Raw genomic sequence first — 22,796 nt, forward strand, 5'->3', positions numbered from 1 at the left:
ACTTATCGAGGACACGTAGTAGCTGCTCCTTGAACAATCCCCACATCTCATTAGTGTTCTTCTCTTGAAGTCTGTTTTTCTAATCCACACATCCTAAGTCATGCCTCACTGCATCATAATTTCCCTGCCCCCAGCTATAACTCTTGCCCTGCGTATATCGTATGGAGAATAATTGACAGTGCTAAGTGAATTACAGTGTATACTTGGAGAGTGGATAACACAAACCACAGGAGAAAATTTTAAACAGTTATCTGCTTTTTAAGATTGAATCAGTATTCAGTTATTTTATTTGAAACAAAGAATTCATTTCGTTATCCTGCAGGTTTCCCCCTCCACTTAGCTGTGATGATCACAATGTTGGATATAAAATATTTATCACTACACTTTGCTTTAGTTACCTGAGCAGTGGGATTAGGCTGCATGCAAGTGAAAATTAAAAAGTCTTAGCCTGTTCATCCATATTCTGAGTAGGAATACTGCTGCTTCCCTTGAAATATTGTAATGTTTGAAGTAAAATAAAGGGAATTGGTTATTGGCATAATTACAGTAAAGGTATTATCAATTGTTTGTTTTAAGTTCTAGTAATGTTTCCCTGCTCTGGGAACACAAATGCTAGTACTTAATCAATTTACATTGCCATAATTTTATTCCAAAATACATTATAAATAAAATTTGGCTTACTAGAATACAGTCACCAATATTTGCCTAACTGCATCTGGCAAAATAGCATTGGGAAATCACTTAGTGATCAAGTATTCAACAGGCTGGTGTCTGCTCTCTTCATGATCACCGCTAAACCTCCAGGAGTACGGAGGAAGATCCTGTCCCTGAAATCTACGAACATGCAACATTCTGTTTTTATTAAGCCCTTATAACATTTAAGGGCTGTAACTATTGCTCAAACTATATTCAGAGTGTTTTAAAAATGTTGCATTTTCTTGACTAAATATCAGGCCAGTACCAGCTACTTTATTATTAGTCATATTGATACAAATAGAAAATCTAATGAAATAACTTAATGCTTTTGCAAAGTGGTGTCACTATACATCATCCAAGTCTTACAGACTTTTCCAAAACCCATTCAGTTGTGTGCATGTGATTATTCCAGCTGATGGTAATACTGAATAAATCAGATCCTGGAAGGAAATCTAGCTTGATAAATCAAATATTTAATGTTTGTAGTTGGTTGATATAGCAATTAGTCACTGAAACATATTCACACAGGGCTGTAGATGTACAGAGGTGGCACGGTGCATCAGTGGTTAGCACTGCTCCCTCACAGCACAGACACCCAGATTTGAGGCCAGCCTCGAGTGACTGTGTGGATTTTGCACATTCTCTCCATGTCTGCATGGGCTTCCTCTGGGTGCTCCAGTTTCCTCCCACAATCCAAAGATGTGCAGTTTAGGTGGATTGGCCATGCCAAATTGCCTGTACTATTCAGGGATGTGTAGGTTAGGTGCATTGGCCATGGGCAATGCAGGACTACAGGGATAGAGTAGGAGGTTGGGTCTGGGTGAGATGCTGTTTGGAGGGTTGGTGTGGACTTGTTGGGCCGAATGGCCTGTTTCCACACTGTGGGTATTCTCTTTTTTAAAAAAAAGTACTGTAGCAAACAAATAAGTTTATTGCACAGAAGAAACAAACAAAGCCACACATATATATAGACAGTTAAATCTTAATACCAACAGCAAAACAAATACTATGAAAGTTTAAACCCAATGCTATCCTTTTTACAGATATATCACTCCTATCCTAACTCGTTAAAGTTTTACTTAACTAATCGTCCTCAGTTTCTTTTCATTGGACTGTTGAGACAATTTTACGATTCCCTTCCAAGTTTGCTGGAACGAATCTTTCGCAAATCTGATGGTCTAATTCTAAATTGTAAAGGAGAAAGTGAGGACTGCAGATGCTGGAGATCAGAGCTGAAAATGTGCTGCTGGAAAAGCGCAGCAGATCAGGCAGCATCCAAGGAGCAGGAGAATCGACATTTTGGGCATGAGCCCTTCTTCAGGAATGAGGAAAGTGTGTCCAGCAGGCTAAGATAAAAGGTGGGGAGGAGGGACTTGGGGGAGGGGTGTTGGAAATGAGATAGGTGAGAGGAGGTCAAGGTGAGGCTGATAGGCCGGAGTGGGGGCGGAGAGGTCAGGAAGAAGATTGCAGGTTAGGAAGGCAGTGCTGAGTTCGAGGGATTTGACTGAGAGAAGGTGGGGGGGAGGGGAAATGAGGAAACTCCGGCCGCTTACTTGCGGAACGTTTCAGAGAACACCTCTGGGACACCCGGACCAACCAACCCAACCACCCCGTGGCTCAACACTTCAACTCCCCCTCCCACTCCACCAAGGACATGCAGGTCCTTGGACTCCTCCATCGCCAGACCATAGCAATACGACGGCTGGAGGAAGAGCGCCTCATCTTCCGCCTAGGAATCCTCCAACCACAAGAGATTAACTCAGATTTCTCTAGTTTCCTCATTTGCCCTCCCTCCACCTTGTCTCAGTCAAATCCCTCGAACTCAGCACCACCTTCCTAACCTGCAATCTTCTTTCTGACCTCTCCACCCCTCTCCAGTCTATCACCCTCACCTTGACCTCCTTCCACCTATCGCATTTCCAATGCCCTTCCCCCAAGTCCCTCCTCCCTACCTTTTATCTTAGCCTGCTAGACAGACTTTCCTCATTCCTGAAGAATGGCTCATGCCTGAAACGTCGATTCTCCTGCTCCTTCGATGCTGCCTGATCTGCGCTTTTCCAGCAACACATTTTCAATTCTAAATTGTAAACTCAAGTTTAAATTATTCCATCTATTGATACCATGGATGTCTTGCCAGGTACTTGACTGAAGTTGCATGCCTTTTGGAAATCATGTATGTGGGTCACTGTTCCAAATGACTTTCTGACCTTTTTTTAAAAAAGAAGCACCTTCACAAAATTGACCAAAATCCAAATTATCTATATTATACATCTAGTATCGCATGTCATCATTTAAGACTTTGCCTGTCGAAAATCATTAATTTCGATGTCAAAAGCTACATGGATGAAAATTCAGTTTTCCTTCAGACAACAAGGTTAGAACTTCTTTTAATAAGCGACATTTTCATAACTAATTATCTGCGCAACTGCTTTAAACATGATGAAAAATGTAATATTGAGTTACTTGCAGCAAAAGAAAAAAGGTATTTAATAACTTGATTGGTATCACAAATCCTATAGCATTCCTAAAAAGTTATACTTTAAAAATCTGATCTCAGCCCTTTCCTAATTTTTAGAAACTGATTTAAATCCGTTATGTTTCAGCATTACATCCTAGTAGGGCACCCCTCTTATTAGAGTGAAAATCCACAAATAAACCTCTCTCGTTTTCATTGCAGTTTTATGGACAGAGAAGTGGCACTGTTGGGAGAAATGGATAAAGTCAAAGCAGCAGCATGTAAGTGTTCAATTATTTTACAATTAGTAATAAAATCTTGTTCTAGAAATTATTGTTGTGATAGATTATGGAACAATCAGTTATGCTTCTGGTCTGTTAAACTTGAAGGCCTTTAATGTGGTGACAAATGATGGGATAGAAATCTGCTTCACTAAATTTGCTGCTGATGTACTGCTGAGACAATATTGCAAGCAGCGTAGATGGAATTGTAAAGTTACAAAAAGATATCGACAGATTAAGTGAATGGGAAGAACTATGAAAAATTAGTTTCAAGGTAGGCAAATTAAAGGTCCCCCAAAAGGGTCCAAAATCAGGGTACTATATAAATGATGATAAACTAGAAACAGTCACGGTCATACTTTAAGGTTTCAGAAAGGCTTATCATTATATCAAGGACAGGACCCAAAGATAATCAGAAAGACTATTAGATTACCTACCTCTGCATCCACTGAGCCCGCATGGACTCTGGACTACATTCAGACTAACACAATTTGGACCCGACCATTACCTGCAACAAATCTGAAGCCTCCAACAACAGACCTCCCTCCGGATCCTCCACTCCACTCTCACAGCCATGCGCTGCTACCTACACTCCCTGCAGTCAGCCCTGCCCCAGCTCAGGAATACACTCTCACAGACCTGCAAAGGACCTTTGCTGTTCTTCATCCTCAGAAGAATTCATACACTTAACAAACGCTTTTTCCTAGCCATATCGAACATCAAAGAAAGTCAGTACAAAAAACTTTTATATACTCACCCTCACACTCCGGATTCCTCGACCGTTCCTGAACCTTCTCGCAACCTCTGGAACCGCTTGGGCACCATTGGGTCACCACCGCCGCGGCGCACGATGACGTCACCTCCGCCCCCACCGCCACACGGACAAAAGCCACCACCAACCATGCAGCCTCCGCGATCGCCGCCCAGACACCTGCCTCCACGATCGCCAGGAAGACCATCGCCAACAGATACGCGGCCGCCCCAGGATCCACGGCTACCGGGACCAGCGCCATTTCTGCCCGGCGCGCCACTTCGGCCCCCGGAGCTGCCGCCGCCGCAGCCACTTCCGCCCCCAATGATGTCACTCACCTGCTCAAGGACCACACCGCACGCTACGCCACTCCCACGTCAATCTCTGCCCCCACAACTAACTCCGCCCCCACTCCCAGCTTCAGCCCCACACCACGTCCTAGCTCCCAGCCCTGCCATATTTTCACTATCCCTCCAGACCTCTCCTTCTCGGAGGATGAATGATCAGTCCTCAACAGAGGCCTCACTTTCATCCCCATACGCTTCCGGATCAATGAGTTCGACACGTGGCGATACATCAAGCACTTCTTCCTTTGCCTTCACGCCTACTTCTTCAACCAGGACTCTTGCCCACCCTCTGACGACCCCTTCTCCCGCCTCCAACACACCCTAGCCACCTGGCCACCTCTTACCCGCCCTCAATCTCTTCATATACAACTGCCGCCGCGACATTGACCATCTCAACCTGTCCACCCCTCTCACCCACTCCAACCTCTCATCCTCACAACATGCAGCCCTCCGCTCCAACCCCAATCTCACCAGGGAGGCGGTAGTTTGGCGCACCGATCTTTACACCGCTGAAGCTAGGCACCAACACGCGGACACCTCCTCCTACTGCCCCCTTAACCATGACCCCACTTCCCACCACCAAACCATCATCTCCCAGACCATCCGTAACCTCATCACCTCAGGTGATCTCCCATCCACCGCCTCCAACCTCATAGTCCCACAACCCTGCACCGCCCGTTTCTACCTCCTGCCCAAAATCCACAAACCCGACTGCCCCGGCTGACCCATTGTCTCAGCCTGCTCCTGCCCCACTGAACTCATCTCTGCAGGACACGGTCCTGTCCCCCTTAGTCCAAGAACTCCCCACCTACATTCGGGACACCACCTATGCTCTCCACCTCCTCCATGATTTTCGCTTCCCCGGCCCCCAACGCCTTATCTTCACGATGGACATCCAGTCCCTATACACTTCCATCCCCCATCACGAAGGCCTCCAACCCTCCACTACTTCCTCTCCCGCCGACCCAACCAGTACCCTTCCACTGACACCCTCCTCCGACTGACTGAACTGGTCCTCACTCTTAGGAACTTCTCCTTCCAGTCCTCCCACTTCCTCCAAACCAAAGGAGTAGCCATTGGCACCCGCATGAGCCCCAGCTATGCCTGCCTCTTCATTGGATATGTGGAACAGTCCATCTTCCGCAGCTACACTGGCACCACCCCCCACCTTTTCCTCCGCTACATCGATGATTGTATTGGCGCTACCTCGTGCTCCCACAAGGAGGTTGAACAGTTCATCCACTTTACTAACACCTTCCACCCCGACCTCAAATTCACCTGGACCGTCTCAGACTCCTCCCTCCCCTTCCTAGACCTCTCCTTTTCTATCTCGGGCGACCGACTCAACACAGACATTTACTACAAACCGACTGACTCCCACAGCTACCTAGACTACACCTCCTCCCACCCTGCCCGCTGTAAAAACACCATCCCATATTCCCAATTCCTTCACCTCCGCCGCATCTGCTCCCAGGAGGACCAATTCCAATACCGTACAGCCCAGATGGCCTCCTTCTTCAGACCGCAATTTCCCCTCCGACGTGGTCGACGATGCTCTCCACAACATCTCCTCCACTTCCCGCACTTCCGCCCTTGAATCCCGCCCCTCCAGTCGCCACCAGGACAGAACCCCACTGGTCCTCATCTTCCACCCCACCAACCTCCGGATACATCGTATCATCCTCCATCATTTCTGCCACCTCCCAACAGACCCCACCACCAGGCATATATTTCCCTCCCCACCCCTATCAGCGTTCCGGAGAGACCACTCCCTCCGTGACTCCTCGTCAGGTCCACACCACCCATCAACCCTACCTCCACTCCCAACACGTTCCCCTGCAACCGCAGGAAGTGCAAAACCTGCGCCCACACCTCACCTCCCTCCAAGGCCCCAATGGATACTTCCATATCCGTCGCAAATTCACCTGCACCTCCACATACATCATTTACTGTATCCGTTGCACCTGATGTGGTCTCCTCTATATTGGGGAGACAGGCCGCCTGCTTGCAGAACGTTTCGGGGAACATGTCTGGGACACCCGTACCAACCAACCCAACCACCCCGTGGCTGAACACTTTAACTCCCCCTCCCACTCCGCCAAGGACATGCAGGTCCTTGGCTGCCTCCATCGCCAGACTCTGACCACACGACGCCTGGAGGAAGAGCCCCTCATCTTCTGCCTAGGAACCTCCAACCACACTGGATGAATGTAGATTTTTCCAGCTTCCTCATTACCTGTTCCCCCCCCCCCCGCCAAATCTCAGACCCAACCCCCGGATTCAGCACCGCCCTCTTGACCTGCAATCATCTTCCCGGCCTCTTCCTCACCTCCTTCCACCTATCGTATTCCCAGCACCCCTCCCCAAATTTCCTCCCCCCTTCCTTTTATCTCAGCCTGCTTGGCACACCAGCCTCATTCCTGAAGAAGGGCTTATGCCCGAAATGTCGATTCTCCTGCTCCTCGGATACTGCCTGGCCTGCTGTGTTTTTCCAGCACCACATTTTTCAACTCTGGTCTCCAGCATCAACAGTCCTCACTACCTCTGCATCTAGCTGACTAGAATATAATGAATTACAAATCATGCCTCAGCTGTACAAAGCCCTCATTAGACTGCACATTCGTGTACTGAGTAGTTATAGATACCTTACCTTAGAAGCATATATTGACCTTCCAGGAACTACACGAGATTTATCAGATTGCAAGCAAAAACTACACAAACCAGGGTGTTATTCGTCGAAATTTTGAAGGTTAAGAAGTGATTGGATTAAAGTTTTCAAGGCATTAAGGGGAACAGAGAGTAAATAGAAACTATTTCTGCTAATTGGAAAGCCTTAGTATGGAATGTACTCTAAATATTAGAGCCACACGTTTCAGGAGTGAAATTAGTAAACAGTTCCACACACAGAAAATGGTAGAAGTTTGGAACTCTTCTACAAATAATGATTGATGCTGGATTTAAATCTGAGTGTGATAGATTTCTGTTAATCAGAGTTTTTAAGGGATTTAGAGCAAAGGTATGTTTATGGCATTAGACCACAATCAGTCACTATTTTATTGACTGACAGAACAGTCAAGAAACTAAACAATTTACTGTTGTTCCTCTGAGACTCCTAAATAAAATGTGGACATTTTCAAGTGGATCTGAACTGGTTTCTGAAAGGAAAATGCTGGATGAGTCTGGATGTTGCATGCTGAAGTGTGCTAAAAACAGCCCCATTTCCACTTTTGATCTCTCATTATGCCTGGATCTAAGTATAATTGCTTATTCCAGTATTTATAGACTTGCCTATTTTTAATAACTGAACTTTGTTTTCAATTGGTTGTAGATCCTCATCAATTTAGACCTTCAAAGCTAAATGCATGCTTGCTGTCTTGAAGTTTAATGAGATACTGACAAAGGATTAATAGGCTGGATCTCTTTATTAATGGTTGGAGGTGGCAGGGAGGAGAGGAGAAAGCTATAGGGTGAATTTATGGAAGTTTTAAAATTTGTGAAAGGTTTTGACAGAGTGGATACAGAGAGGATATTTACTCTGTGGGGAAGACCGTAACTCAAGGCCATCAATATAAGATAGTCCCCAAGAAATCCAACAGGAATTCAGACGAAACTTCTCCACCCAAAAAGTGCTGAGAACATGGAACTTGTTACCACGGAATGGTTGAAGCAAATACTTTACCCCGAAATGCACCTGCACTATTTGAGCATTTAAGGGAGAAGGCCATAGCAGTATGATGGATTCAGATGAGGAAACAGACCCTTCGGTCCAACTCATCCATGCCGACCAGATATCCCAATCTAATTTAGTCCCATTTGCCAGCAGTTGGCCCATATCTCTCTAAACCCTTCCTATTCATGTATCCATCCAGATGCCTTTTAAATGTTGCAATTGTACCAGACTTCATCCCTTCCTCTGGCAGCTCATCACCTTCCCCTCTCACCCTAAACCTATACCTCTAGTTCTGGACTCCCCCACCCCAGGGAAAAGACTTTGTCTATTTATCTCATCCATGCCCATCATGATTTTATAAATGTCTATAAAGTCACCCCTCAGCCTCAAACGCACCAGAGAAAACAGCCCCAGCCTATTCAACTTCTCCCTATAGCTCAAATCCTCCAACACTGGCAACATCCTTGTAAATCTTTTCTGAACCCTTGCAAGTTTCACAACATACTTCTGATAGGAAGGAGACCTGAATTGCACGCAATATTCCAAAAGTGGCCAAACCAACATCCTGTACAGCTGCAACATGACTTCCCAACACCTATACTCAATACTCTGACCAGTAAAGGAAAGCATACCAAACGCCGCATTCACTATTCTATCTACCTGCGACTCCACTTTCAAGGAGCTATGAACCTGCAATCCAAGGTCTCTTTGTTCAGCAACACACTCCCCAGGACCTTACCATTAAGTGTCGAAGTCCTGCTAAGATCAGCCCGAAATTTGACAATTGCATGACTTATCTCAGGCCATAGTCTGGGATTTGGATTACCAGGTGTTGAGGATTTGTGAACTTTTAATCCCGTCAATTTCCCCAACACCATTTCTCCACAACTACTCATTTCCTTCAGTTTTGTTCTCAATGGACCAAATATTCCGCAACATTTTGGGGATGTTACTTGTGTCCCCCTTTGTGATGATAGAACATACATGGTTAATTGGTCTGCCATCTCTTTGTTCTGCTAAGATTTGCTTTCTCAAAATGCAGCACCTCACATTTATCTAAATTAAATTCGATCTGCCACTTCTCAGACCGTTGGCCCATCTCATCAAGGTCCCATTGTAATCTGAGGTAACATTCTTCACTGTCCCCTACACCTCCAATTTTGATGTCATCTGCAAACTCACTGAATATAGCCCCTATGTTCACATCCAAATCATTTATATAAATGATGGAAAGTTGTGTACCTAGGACCGATCCTTGTGGCACTCCACTGGTCACAGGCCTCCAGTCTGAAAAACAACCCTCCGCCACCACCACCCTATCTGTTCTACCTTTGAGCCAGTTCTGTATCCAAATGGCTAGTTCTCCCTGTATTCCATGAGATCTAACCTTGCTAATCAGTCTCCCATGGGGAACCTTGTCGAGCGCCTTACTGAAGTCCATATAGATCACATCTACCGCTCTGCCCTCATCAGTCCTCTTTGTTACTTCTTCAAAAAACTCAATCAAGTTTGTGAGACATGATTTCCCACGCACAAAGCCATGTTGACTATCCCTAATCAATCTTTGCCTTTCCAAATATGTGTAAATCCTGTCCCACAGGATTCCCTCCAACGACTTGTCCACCATTAATATCAGGTTCACTAGTCTATAGTTCCTTGGCTTGTCCTTACCACCTTCCTTAAATAGTGGTACCACGTTTGCCAACCTGTAGTCTTCTGGCACCTCACCTGTGAATATTGATGATACAGATATCTCCGCAATGGGCCCAGCAATCACTTCCCTAGCTTCCCACAGAGTTGTAGGGTACATCAGGTCCTGGGGATTTATCCACCTTTACGCATTTCAAGATATTCAGCACTTCCTCCTGTATAATTTGGACATTTTTCAAGATGTCACCATCTATTTCCCTACATTCTATATCTTCCATGTGCTTCTCTACAGTAAACACTAATGCAAAATACTCGTTTAGTATCTCTCCCATCTCCTGTGGCTCCACACAAAGGTCATCTTGCTGATCTTTGAGGGGCCCTATTCTCTCCCTAGTTACCCTTTATCCTCAATGTATTTGCAAAATTCCTTTGGATTCTCCTTAATTCTATTTGCCAAAGTTATCTCATGTCCCTTTTTTGCCCTCCTGACTTTCCTCTTCCGTTTACTGCCTTTATACTCTTCTAGGGATTCACTCGATCTTTGCTGTCCCTACCTGACATATGCTTCTTTCTTTTTCTTAACCAAAACCTCAATTTCTCTAGTCATCCAGCATTCCCTACACCTACCAGCCTTTCCTTTCATCCTAACAAGAATATACTATCTTTGGACTCTCGTTATCTCATTTTTGAAGGCTTCCTATTTTCCAGCTGTCCCTTTACCATCGAGCATCTGCCTTCAGTCAGTTCTGGATTTTAAGATCATAAATTGTGCAATTTTTAAAAAAAAGAATAATTGTAAAGGTGTATATGGTGCTCATTATTAGTACTACAGTTGATGTTGCTGTTACCATGAGCTTAAGGAATTGTGACGTTTTGTTTCTATAGCATTCTCAACAATTGCATGTTTTGAACAATTTATTTTCAATCACCAAAAAGTTACAAGAAAAAGGATTGCTATTAATGGTTTTCATCTAAAGTAACAAACCAACACTTTGGCTTCACCTGGAAATGAATTTATTTTGTTTTTATGAACATTTCTGTTAGATGAAATGCTAGCTGTAGAATTTGTGTTAAAGGAAAAGAAACTTTTCAACTGAAGTACAATTATTTGTTTCAGTTGGAGGAGTTATTATGAATCTCACTCCCACCAAAGGCTTCCACCTTCAAGCTTACTAATTCATAAATACATTTTTCCCTTCAACAACCTTTTCAGTCTACTGCAACCATACCATGCCTGTCAGAACAGCTGGTTCTTGCTTTATTTGTGCATAATGGAATATAATGTGATCTGTGTCTTATTGATTTGAACATGAAATTATCTTTGCCTTTCCTCTGGCTAAGAGGACAGTTGGTGAATAACCAGTTGAACCACCACCTCGGGGATATGTCTCCAGTGGGTGCTATTGTTCTAAAGCCTCATTTTAACTGATGCACATGAGCCGTTCAGTTGAGTGCATATTGAACAGATTGACCGTGAGTTTTTGGAATTGATATACAACCTTCACCAGCTTATTAAACTTCTCCTCAAAGGGCTCACTTATTTAAAAATTGACTTGTGAACTCTTCAAATTAATGTTTTATTTAATATGAGTGAACAAGTAGGGCAATTTGGAATTCTAATTTAAACTGCATTGTGGGTAGGTTTAGGTTGACATGATTGTAAGACTGTACTGAACGATATTCTATTGCTTACACTTTTCAGTGGATATCTTGGATAGTCGTCAGAAGAGAGCTGAAGCATTAAAAAAAATGACGGACAATGCAGTCCGCATGTCTGAGGAGCAGCTCATGGAGCTCAGAGCTGATATTAAGGTAAGTTTGTTGCTGTTGAAACATTGTGAAAACCTGAAGCACTTTTTAAAGCACAGTTTGTTTATTCTTTGCCTTGGATCATATTTAGCCCTTTAAATGTATCCTTTAATAAATCACCAGCCTGGTTTGAAATCCTAAAAGTTGACCTGTTCTAGAGACAACAGAGGGATTGCCTTAATTTGTTACCTTTTCAACACGAACTCCATCAGTGACACAATTTCTGTTTAAAACAAGGAAAACTGTGTTTTACTTCGGTTTAAGCTCCACTAATATCAGTAACTTGCTGTACACCATCTTCAATGCTTCTTTTTATTCTATAGCAGTCTGCTGAAGAATGTTGAATATTTGAACTAAACAAAACTAACAATACAGTGCTATTTGTGCAATTTCCTTTCTGAACAACTTCCCTCACAACTAAAATACAACTTGTTGGCTTTGATTAGGAGACAGAGGTCACTTTAATTTTGCTGTCTCATTCATCTCTAATCCGTATAAATAAAAGGTAATCTCACCCAGTTCCATCTTAATAGACAAATGAGCTTGCACTTTTGGTTTTGTATTGTTAATCATTTCCTGTATTTTCATTCCATCCTTGTGATCTTCCTACGTTTTTCCTTGCCAGTGTTGGATCCTCATGCAGCGTTCTTTAGTTGAACAGGCATTGTGAAATATTGTTTAGTTTATGTCAGCCAATGGAAAACATGAGTTCCTGAGACAACTGTTCTCTGAAACTAAAAACTTAACACCTTTCTGGTAAATAGTTCCCCACATGAGGAATTGCAAATATAAATCCCAGTCTTATTACTTCATATTTTTCTTAAACCATCTTTATTTAATATTGTATCAATCAGTTGATAGTGGCTTGTTTTTAATGAACTAGAAAATTAGACCAGAAGATATAGGAGCAGAATTAGGTCTTTTGGCCCATCATGTCTGCCTTACCACTCAATCGTGGCTGATCTGTTTTTCAGTGCCATTCTCCTGCCCTCTCCCCATAATCTTTGATCCCCTTACTAATCAAGAACCTATGTATCTCTGAATGAATACAATAACTTGACATCCACAGCCTTCTGTGGTAATGAAGTTCCACAGATTCATCACCCTCTGGCTGAAGAATTTTCTCCTCATCTCACCTAAAGGGTTGTCCCTTCACCCTGAGGTTGTTCCCTTGGGTCCTAGTTTATTCTCCCAGTGAAAACATCTCCATGTCCACTCTCAAGGCCTCTCAGCATTCTGCAGTTGAAGCTTGATTCAAAATGTAGATGAGCTACACGTGATGACTTGATGTTGGTTTGATTGCTTTATTTTTGGTTCAAGCTCTGTGGTACTTTCTGGATAATGAGATCTCTTCGGTCACATGGGGACAACTACATATCCATATTCGTGCAGTAGGGTTTTAGAGAGCATGCAATTTCATCTGTGCATTCATGTGAATGATAAGAGATCCTGTGACCCTTTTTGAAGAATATCAAATGCTTTGTCAACAACCAGGACCATCAAGAACAGTTTAACTGCGCTCTTTTACATTGCTATTTGCAGGACTATGCTGTGCGCAAACTGGCTGCTGCATTTGTTTACAAATCAACAATGACTTCTTCAAAATAATTTATCTGCAAAGTGTCTAAAAGATCTGGTCAGGCTCTGTATAAATGCAAGTTCTTTAAATGAATTTTATATCAATACACAACTGAATTGCTTAAACTATAATGTTTGACACTGAATTGTGATTATTCATTTGTGGGGCTTGGGCATTGTAGGCATGGCCAGTGTTTACTGCCCATCCCTTATTATCCATGAAAAGATGATGATGAGCAGCCCTGTTAAGCTGCTGTAGTCTGCATTGGAGGTGCTCTCAGTGCTGATGGAGAGTTCTAGAGTTGTGTACTAATGCAGATAGAGAAATAGCAATACATTTCCAAGTCAGATGTGTGACGTGCGAGTGGTGGTCTTCCCATTTGCCTGCTGACCTTGTTCCTCTTTCTAGGTGGTAGAGGTTGCAGGTTTGAAAAATGCTGTCAAAGGAGGCTAGCCAGTTGCTGCACTGTATCTTGCCTATGATACATATTGCAAACATGATGCACCAGTGGAAAGGGAATGAATGTTTTAAAGTGATGCTAATCAGGTAAACTGCTTTGTTGGAGATTTATTCATATACGCCAGTGGAGAACATTCATTAACAATCTTCATTTGTACCTTGAAGATGGAAGGCAGTTTTTAGGGTGTCAGGAGATGAGTTGTTCACTGCGGAATTCTTAGTTTCAGACTTGCTCTTGTAACCATAGAACTTATGTAGCTGATCCAGTTAAGTTTATGGCCAACTGAGCCCCCTGATTTTGGTGGGGATTTGATGTGAGTAATGTCAAAGAGAGATGGTTAGACATGCTCATTAGAGGTTATTGTAGCCTGTTATCTGTGTACTGCAAACGTCATTCGATGCTTGTTACCCAAGTCTAGATATCATCCAGGACTTGCTGCATACCGACATCAATTACCTCATTCTCCAAAGAATTGTGCATTGAATAGAACACTGCAGTCATCAATAAACTTACCCCGCTTCCAAACTTCAAATGGAAGAGAGGTCAAATTGTCACTGGTCTAAGACATTCCTCTGAGGACCTCCTGTCACAATGGTCTAGAGCTAAAATGATTGGCCTCCAAGACTCTGACTCTATAACTACAACCAGAATGGTTCTAGGGATGATAGACTTCAGTTACATGAATAGATTGGAGAAGCTGAAGCTGAGAAGATTGAAGAAATTTGATCAAGGTGTTTAAACTCGTGAGCGGTCTGCGCAGCGGTCTGAACCAGAGGACACAATTTAAGGTGGTGGACAAAACCAACAATAACTTGAAAATCTTCCTTATAACAGGATCTGCCTGAAGGCGTGGTGGAGACCGATTCATTTATTGCTTTTGAATGAGAATTGGATTGTTACCTGAAGAGAGAAGATTTGCAGGGCTTCAGCGAGATTTTTGGAAATGTTCCACATTGAAGACTGAAAGCAAAAGTAAGAGCCAGTGAGTTCTAGAGAGATTTGGCAAATTGGATCCATGATTGGCTGAGCAGCAGGAAGCAGAGGGCAATGGTTGAGGAATGGTTTTGTGACTGGAAGCCTGTGTTTAGATGCGTATAACAGGTGTCAGTGCTGCGACTTTTGCTGTTTGTGGTAAGCGTAAACAATTAGGACTTGAGTGCAGGGGGTTTGATCAGTGAGTTTGCAAATGATACAAATATTGATGGAGTGGTAATAATTGAGGAGGATAGCCTTAGATTACAGGAGGATATAGAATGACTGGTCAGATGGACTGATCAGTGGCAAATGGAATTCAATCCAGATAAGTGTGAGGTGATGCACCTGGGCAGAACTAACAAAGCAAGGGAGTACACAATGAACATTTGGACCCTGGGAAGTACCAAAGATCAGAGGGATCGTGGTACTTGTGTCCACCAGTCCCTTGAAGTAGTGGAACAGGTAGATAAGTGATGAAGAAGGCAAATGATAGACTTGCTTTTATCAGTCAAGGCATAGAGTTTAAGCAGAGGGAGGTTATGCTAGAACTATATACACATGTTGTTTCAGCCACAGCTAGAGTATGTGCAGTTCTGGAACCCAACGATAGGAGGGATGTAATAGTACTGGAGAGGGGCAGGGTAGATTTCCCAGGATGTTGCATGGGCTGGAGAGTTTCAATTATGAAAAGAGATTGGTCAGACTGGGTTTGTTTTCCTTAGAGCAGAGGAGACTGAGTGGGGGCTTGGTTGAGATGGATAAAATTTATGAAGGCAAGAAGTTGAAGGGATGTGAGGATTTCTTTTTCACCCAGAAGCTAGTGGGAATCTGGAACTCACTGCCCATAAGGGTGGTTGTGGCAGAAGCCCTCAATATGTGAGAAATGTTTAGATGTGCACTTGTGATACCAAAGCAGATAAAGCTATAGGCCAAGTGCTGGGAAAATGGGATTTGAATAGTTAGGTTGATTTTGACCCATCTGGTTGCAATGGGCTCAAGGGCCTTTTTTTTGTGCTATGATCTCTGATTGTAGAGAAATGGAAGAATGTTGAAGCTGAGTTGTTCCCACAAAGGGCAGCACAGATTCAATGGGCTGAATGGCTTTCTTCTATGTTGTAACTATTCTATGATCGTTCTTTGTATGGTTTCAATCATCGGCAAGTTTTCTCCTTGGCTCCCATTGATTTAGTTTTGTTCGGGCTCCTTGACACCACTATCAGTCAAATGCAATCACTTTCACCTGATGTCTGGCACTTAACTATTTTGTCTGGTACTTAGTAGTCCTATTGGAATTCAAACTAAGCATTTGTTGATATTTTCTAATCACCCTGTTCAGAGATATTATTACACCCCTCTGGAGCAGGTTGGACTTGAATCTAGCCAATCTGGTCCAGACATGGGGACACTACCACTGCACCACAAAAACCCTGAGCATGTGTGTCACTTCACAGCATTGTCCATAACTTTGTTGATGACTAAAATTAATCTGATGTGGTGTCAATTGTCTGGATTAGATTCTTTATACTTCATGGCCAATTTTCCACATTGTCAGGTAGATGCCAGTGTTGTAGCTGCACTGGAACAGTTCGGATGGGACCTTACAGAGGCAGAGCTAGTTCAAGAGCACAGGTCTTCAGTTCTACCGCTGGTATGTTGCTGGGACCCATGGCCTTTGCTTTATATAGCGCTTTTAATCTGTTTCTTGGTATCACATGGAGTGAATCGAATGACAGAAAAGTGGCATCTGTGGTGCTGGGGTCTTCAGGTGGGACCAAGATGGATCGTGTACTCAGCACTTCTGGTTGAAGATGGCCCCAACTGTTTCAGCTTCATCTTGTGCACAGGATGTGGGCTCCTGCATATGAGGTGGCTCCCATTACCATATTATAAACTTCAGTTCTGCTAGTCTTACCACACTGAAAATAGTGATAGCATTAAAAATGAACAGTTTCAGCATTGAAGATGAAACATTTTAGAAAAATTATTAAAAAGAACTTTGATTTATGCTTTCATGTTGTTTAGTTTGTTTATATAATGTATATTAATTTTAAACTAGTTCGCAAACATTTTAAACATCCTGTGAGGCCAGACAAGGAAGGCAGATTTCCTTCCCTAAAGGACATTCATGATTAATTTTTTTCATGACAATATGATAGTTTTGTGATTACCATTTACTGAGAAGTTTTCTTCTAGATTTATTTGACTCAGTGAGTTTAAATTTCCTGTTTGCAATGGTGGGATATAATAAAAGCAAAATATTGCAGGTACTTCAAATGTGAAATTTTTTTAAAAGAAAAGCAGCATCTGTGGAGTGAAATAGAGTCAGTATTTCAGGTTCAACTAACCCTAACCTTAACCCTTCAATCATCACTTCTGATTAAAGGCCATTGACATGAAAAGTTGACTCTTTTTCTGTCCACAAATGGTGCTCGGTCTCCGTGTTTCCTGCACTTTGTTGTTATCTCCGGATCATTAAACACTGCCTTTGGATTGCTAGACCAGTAATGTGGTGCACAATTAGTGTTGTGGAACTGAATATCTTTCCACTTTTTTTCTGAATCAGGAACTCCATTTAAAGTGCAATTCAAGTATGATCTTGTCTGAAAAACCTTTCTCTCTATTTCAATGATTTTCCCTCCATCCCAATGATAGGTGACTATTTCTACTGTGAGCTGTTTCCCACCTAGGAACAGAGCCAAGACAACCCAAATTAATTCCACATAGAATCCTTGCAGGAGAAAAACAGCTCCTGAAGCGATGTGTTCTTTTCTTTAATTCCTTATACTTCCTATCATCTGATTACGAAAGATTGAGCTTCTATTTTGGGCTCATTAGCCAGGATATTTTCTGCTACATAACATTGTAGTGTTGTTTGTTTTCATGCTTGGAAGAGAGTATTGTATATTTCAGGGAGTAAGGTTCAAGACTATGGATGGTATCTTCACTTAAACACTGAACCATTTGATTAGAGGAGTTCAAGGATGCAATTTAAAATTTGTTGAATTTCATTTTAATACCATAATACAGGTTGTTCTGTTATAACGCAACAGTTATGGTCCTCTGTGACCTTGCGCTATAGAAAATCACGCTGTAGAAGATTGCTATACCCATTCAGCAGAAATTTGCGTTATTCAAACAATGTCCACAATTCATCAATAGTGTTATAGTCAATTTGTGCTGACGAAACATGTGTTATAGCAGAACAATCTGTAATAATCTTTTAGCCTTGAAGTTCTGCTTTGGGATGCCCAACATTAACCTGTTTGAGAACAAATCTGTGCCACTAAAATGGCAAAAAGTGGAATTCTGGGTGAATGTGATCAGAATTTGAGAACTGTTTATCCTATGGTAATATTTCAGGTATGTCATACAGAAAGTGACTGTCATGTACACAATATAAACTTGAGTTCACTTGATTTAGACAGTCACTGAGAACTAATGTTGGATAATAATTGTTTTTTACATTTACATGTTCTGTTGTAAATCAGAGTTAATCAGAGCAGTCCCAATTATATTTGATTGATAGATACACAATGTACAATAGTGACTCTATTTTAATAATTGTCACAAATCGTACAGCAGTCTGAATCCCAACTGCCAGTTGCGTAACTAGGAATCATGATTATTGTATAATTTAAAAAGCTAAACTACCATACCTGGACTTCATCTGCTAGTTATTTTTTTAAATGTATTTTAGCACTTTGTTAGTGAACGAAAATATGATGAAGACCTGGGGCGATGTGCACAGTTCACCTGTGATGTGGAAGAACTTAAAGCGAGTATCCAAGCCTTTGGACAAGGTAAGCTGAGGCTTGGTCATCTAACATTTAATAGAAAAGTGATCTGTAAGTCATCCTTGGAGGTGGGGCACTGAGCATTTCTAAAATAGAGACTGCAGCACAAACTGGACTCTGTTACTTGAATCGTATGCATTGATTTATGTGGCTTCAGAATGAGAGTGTAGGCCAGCTGTTTTGATTAAGGGGCAATGAATGTGTCGTTAAGCTCATGTTTTCAGTATAAAATGTTAAGTTATTTGTAATCCTTAAATCTAAAGGAGACTGCATTTAGTCGGTGTGAAGTGCCTGTTGTTGAATTTTGTGACAAGTCAGCATACAGTAACCTAATGTTTCAGCTAAACTTGTATGTGCTGAAGATAATTTTGTAGCCAGATTCTTTTGGCAACTGTCAGCCTTCATTCTTCAGCTTCAACTTGCTTGTGGCCTGTTGCCGATTAACTATCTGCATAGATTGCCACCTGTCAAGTTCAGTCTTAATTGGTAATGCTGCAGTATATTTCCAAGGTAGCAATTTAATTATGTCTGTGATACAAAATCTGGTAAGTCATCACACAGGGAATGCAGCAGGATATGAGTTTGTCATAACCAGCAATTGTTATGGATATTGCAAGGAAAATCTGAGGGATACAGAAGTGCATTGATTGAAATGGAAGATTTGAATGTTTGTTTCTGAAGGAGAACATGAGGACTGAAGATATGATTATTTCCTGGAGCAATTCAGCAGCTTCGATGCTAATACCAAATGTGAATCAGTGGTTCCTGGTATTACTGTCCAGGACCAAGGACCATTTTCCTTTTTTGACCCCTAATTCTGCATTCATTTGACACATCCTATACTCCATCAAAAACAAAAATTTGCAACATATCTCCTTCTAAAGGTTTAAAGCAATTACATGTCGCTGAGTGTAATCTCATTGCGAGCCAGCAGAGTAAGGCATTCGATCGCATAGCTGCGCAGAAATTCCGCGGGTGCGCAGAAAAGACTTGCGCAACATCCTGGAGCAAATGAGAACAGGATGCTCAATTCCTATAGTGATTTTTGTGGGCCAGTGAACAGAACCCAACAAATAGTTGTTGTTGCATATTTCATAGGTACTTCAATAGCATGAGTTTTCTAGTTAGAATGTAAGGGTCCCTGGACATTTTACCACACTGCAAGAAGACTTTCATAAATTACTTCCATCTACTTTGTTAGCTAAATTAATTAACGCAACGTTATAGTGAGTTGAAAAAAAAGATTAAAAGCAAAAGGAAAATTTTAATGAATCTCACTTTAATCTATCTCATTGTCAGTACTTTCACATGAAGTTTGTTCTCACACTTCTGTTCTCAATTAGATTTGGTCCAGTATCTAAACATTTTGAGATTCCCATTCTGCAAATGCAACACAAAACCGCTGTTGTATAGTAGAAGCCTTGAAGTACCACCGTCTTGCATCAGGAAAAATCAAACTGTTAACATTCTTGATTCCTTATGACAAGCTTAAATTATCTCAGTAGGCATCTTTAAGTTCAAATTTCATTCCAGTTTACTGGTAGCTCTCTTATCTTTAAAGTTAAATTTAAAAAGTTGTCAATTCATCCTTAGTTTAGGACTGAGTAGATAATGTAAGCTGATATATCAATGCCTTACCAGGGTCATGTTTGACTGTTGGACACCATCAAAAATACAATCAGAAAGTAAACTGACACTCCACCGGCCTGCTTGAGATAGATATAAAAGCGCTATGATGCTTTTTTAAGAAGAGTAGTAAGTTCTGGTGTGCCGAAAAGCATTCCTACCTCAGATACGACGAAAAACAATTAGTCTGTCAGGAGTCTCATGCTGCGCATTAAACAGTCGCTTACACAACTGCAATGCACAGCAACAAATTGGATGGCACGTGCTTTGGAACATCCTGGGATCGCAACATAAAGGCAAGTTTTTCTGGTTCACCTGCCTAACTTACAAAGCATTCTTGGGGGACTGGAAGAGATGGTCAGGCAGAAGCATCAATTTCATGTTTTCTTTAATACACACACATTAACAATTGATAATATGCACAAACTCTACAAAAGCTGATGTCAGCATAAGCATCAACATTAAGTATTACTTACTGACCTAATAATGTAGCATTTTTTTTGTCTAAACATTTCCTCCTCAGCATGCAATGCTGCTTGCCTCTCTGACATTCTAATTTCTTTTACCTCTGCCCCATTTTATTTGGCTGTGGTTTGTGAATTGCAACCCTCTAAAGGATATTCCAAAGTAATCTTGTCTTAATTTGCATTATCTTAAGTTTTTTTTTCTTTCTCTCTTTCATATAGTGTCTCATCCCAAGAACAATTACTCTGCCAGGTCAAGGTGTAGTTCTGTCTCATCAGTATCAGTGACGAGTCGGAGTGATGTTTCAGCTCCCGACTGTATTTCAGACCTCAGCCTTACTAAGTCGGTGAAGAATAGTCCATGTTCTGGAGACATTTCCACTGCTTCAGCCAACTCTGCAAACCAAACTTGCTTGTCAAATCGACCGGTATGAACTGCTATTGTTCTCTTTATTAATATTTTCATCAACAAAGAAAATAGTTTGTAACCCAAGTAATTCTATTCTTGTTTTACTGTATTGTGATAGAATTGTGTTGTCAGAGTGAATTTTAAAATTACTGGAGACTGGTGTAAATTTATCAGGTCTTGATTGGGTGATTTCATAGTTTTGAATTGTCATGAGAGACAAACACAAGTGGAATCAATCATATAATGCTTGTGGGCTTCTTAGTGATAGATTTAGAGTTTGAGGAAGATACTTAGTAGTCTTGGCAGGATATGTGATTATGGAGGAGTCTTTTTAAAAGAAAACCAAGAACATTAACATTTTTTTTGTCAAAGTATGAACTCTTTTCTTTTTTAAAAAAAACTTAAATATTGCAATTAAGATGTAGTAAACCTTCATGGATCCCACCTATCCTACCCATTTCTCTGCTGTTTGCTGTTTCAACAGCTTCTTCCAATGCTACATCATTCCTGCACTAGATGCCAGTCACCTTTTGTAAATGTTTTTTCTATCTTCCTAATTTCCCCATCACTTATTTCCTACTGCTGGATTATCAGACTGTTTAACCAAAATCCAATACTGGAAGAGCAGAGGTTTCCTTCAACTGAATGTAATATTGCAGAGATTAAAGCCATCGTTTTTGATTCCTACTCCAAACTCCATCCCGAGCTACTGACACTATCCCTCTCCAGGCTACATTCAGAAATTAATTTGATAACCAAGATGACCATCTAATCTTATTCATGCCAACCTTAATACAGCCGATTCTTACCTCCATAACATCGCTGGACTCTGCCAGCCCATCTTAGTGCAAGTTAAGTCCTGTTCCTCTATCACTTCACTCTCAGTCAAGCATCATCCACATTTTAAAATTCATACTCTTGGTTTCAAATCCTTCCGTTGCTGACCTCCCATACATTCCCAATCTTAATAGGCCACCACGTGTAACGAGGCACAGTGAAAAGTAAATAATAGGTAAACAGCAGCAAAAACAAAAAAAAACAGGTATAGGCAAATTTTGTGTGTTTGAGAGTAGGATAGAAACTGTTTCTAAACCGGCTGGTGCATATATTCAGGCTTCTGTACCTTCTCCCCAATGGTAGAGGTTGTAGAAAACATTGTCAGGGCAGGATGGATCTTTGAGAATGCTGGCGGCCTTTCCTTGACAGTGGGCCTGGTAGATGGATTCTATAGATGGGCTTGTCCGGGCTGAGTTCACCACTCTCTGTAACTGTCTCCAATCTTGAATGATACAGTTGTGTAGAACAATTGTCTGGGCTGCAAATTCAGGAATTCCCTCCCTATATCTTTCTGCTTGTCTTTACCATGCACCTTAAACCCGGTCTCTTTGACCAATAAAGTAGTAACAATCAAAGCATTCAGTTTAAATTTTTGAGATATACAAAATATCAGCACAGGAAACCTGTTCAATCTTTGTTTTCACAATAGCCTTTGGCAAGTACATAACTGTCTGCAGTGAGTAATAACGAGTGTAGATATATAGATCACAATACAGTAAGGTTAATCTCTGGGTTTTTCATGTTTCATCTAGTCTCATTGGCAATTGTTGTATTGGAATTTGATTTTTTTTTTATTTATCTCTAAGCACATCCATGAAGTAGCAGTTACTTGAACAGTAAAAATAGAAATTGCTGGAAATGCTCAGGTCAGGCAGCATCTGTGGTGAGAAATTAGAATTAATGTTTCGGGTCCAGTGACCCTTCCTCAGAATAGTTGTGAAGAAGGGTCACTGGGCCTAAAATATTAACTCTGATTTCTCAACATAGATGCTG

The 22,796-nt window shown here is 41.7% G+C and overlaps 1 protein-coding gene across 4 annotated transcripts in view; it reads left to right on the forward strand.

Annotated features, from left to right (window-relative positions):
- Positions 1-22,796, forward strand: part of LOC132805851 (spermatogenesis-associated serine-rich protein 2-like) — a 142,371-nt gene that overhangs the window by 116,770 nt on the left and 2,805 nt on the right. For all 4 annotated transcript variants that reach the window (XM_060821162.1, XM_060821161.1, XM_060821160.1 and 1 more), the window contains exons 9-12: positions 3,374-3,432; positions 11,553-11,662; positions 18,371-18,473; positions 20,780-20,985. In XM_060821162.1, coding sequence (XP_060677145.1) covers positions 3,374-3,432; positions 11,553-11,662; positions 18,371-18,473; positions 20,780-20,985 — 478 coding nt within the window. The remainder of the gene's footprint in view (positions 1-3,373; positions 3,433-11,552; positions 11,663-18,370; positions 18,474-20,779; positions 20,986-22,796) is intronic.

The sequence above is a fragment of the Hemiscyllium ocellatum genome, chromosome X, assembly GCF_020745735.1.
Source record: "Hemiscyllium ocellatum isolate sHemOce1 chromosome X, sHemOce1.pat.X.cur, whole genome shotgun sequence".
NCBI lineage: Eukaryota > Metazoa > Chordata > Chondrichthyes > Orectolobiformes > Hemiscylliidae > Hemiscyllium > Hemiscyllium ocellatum.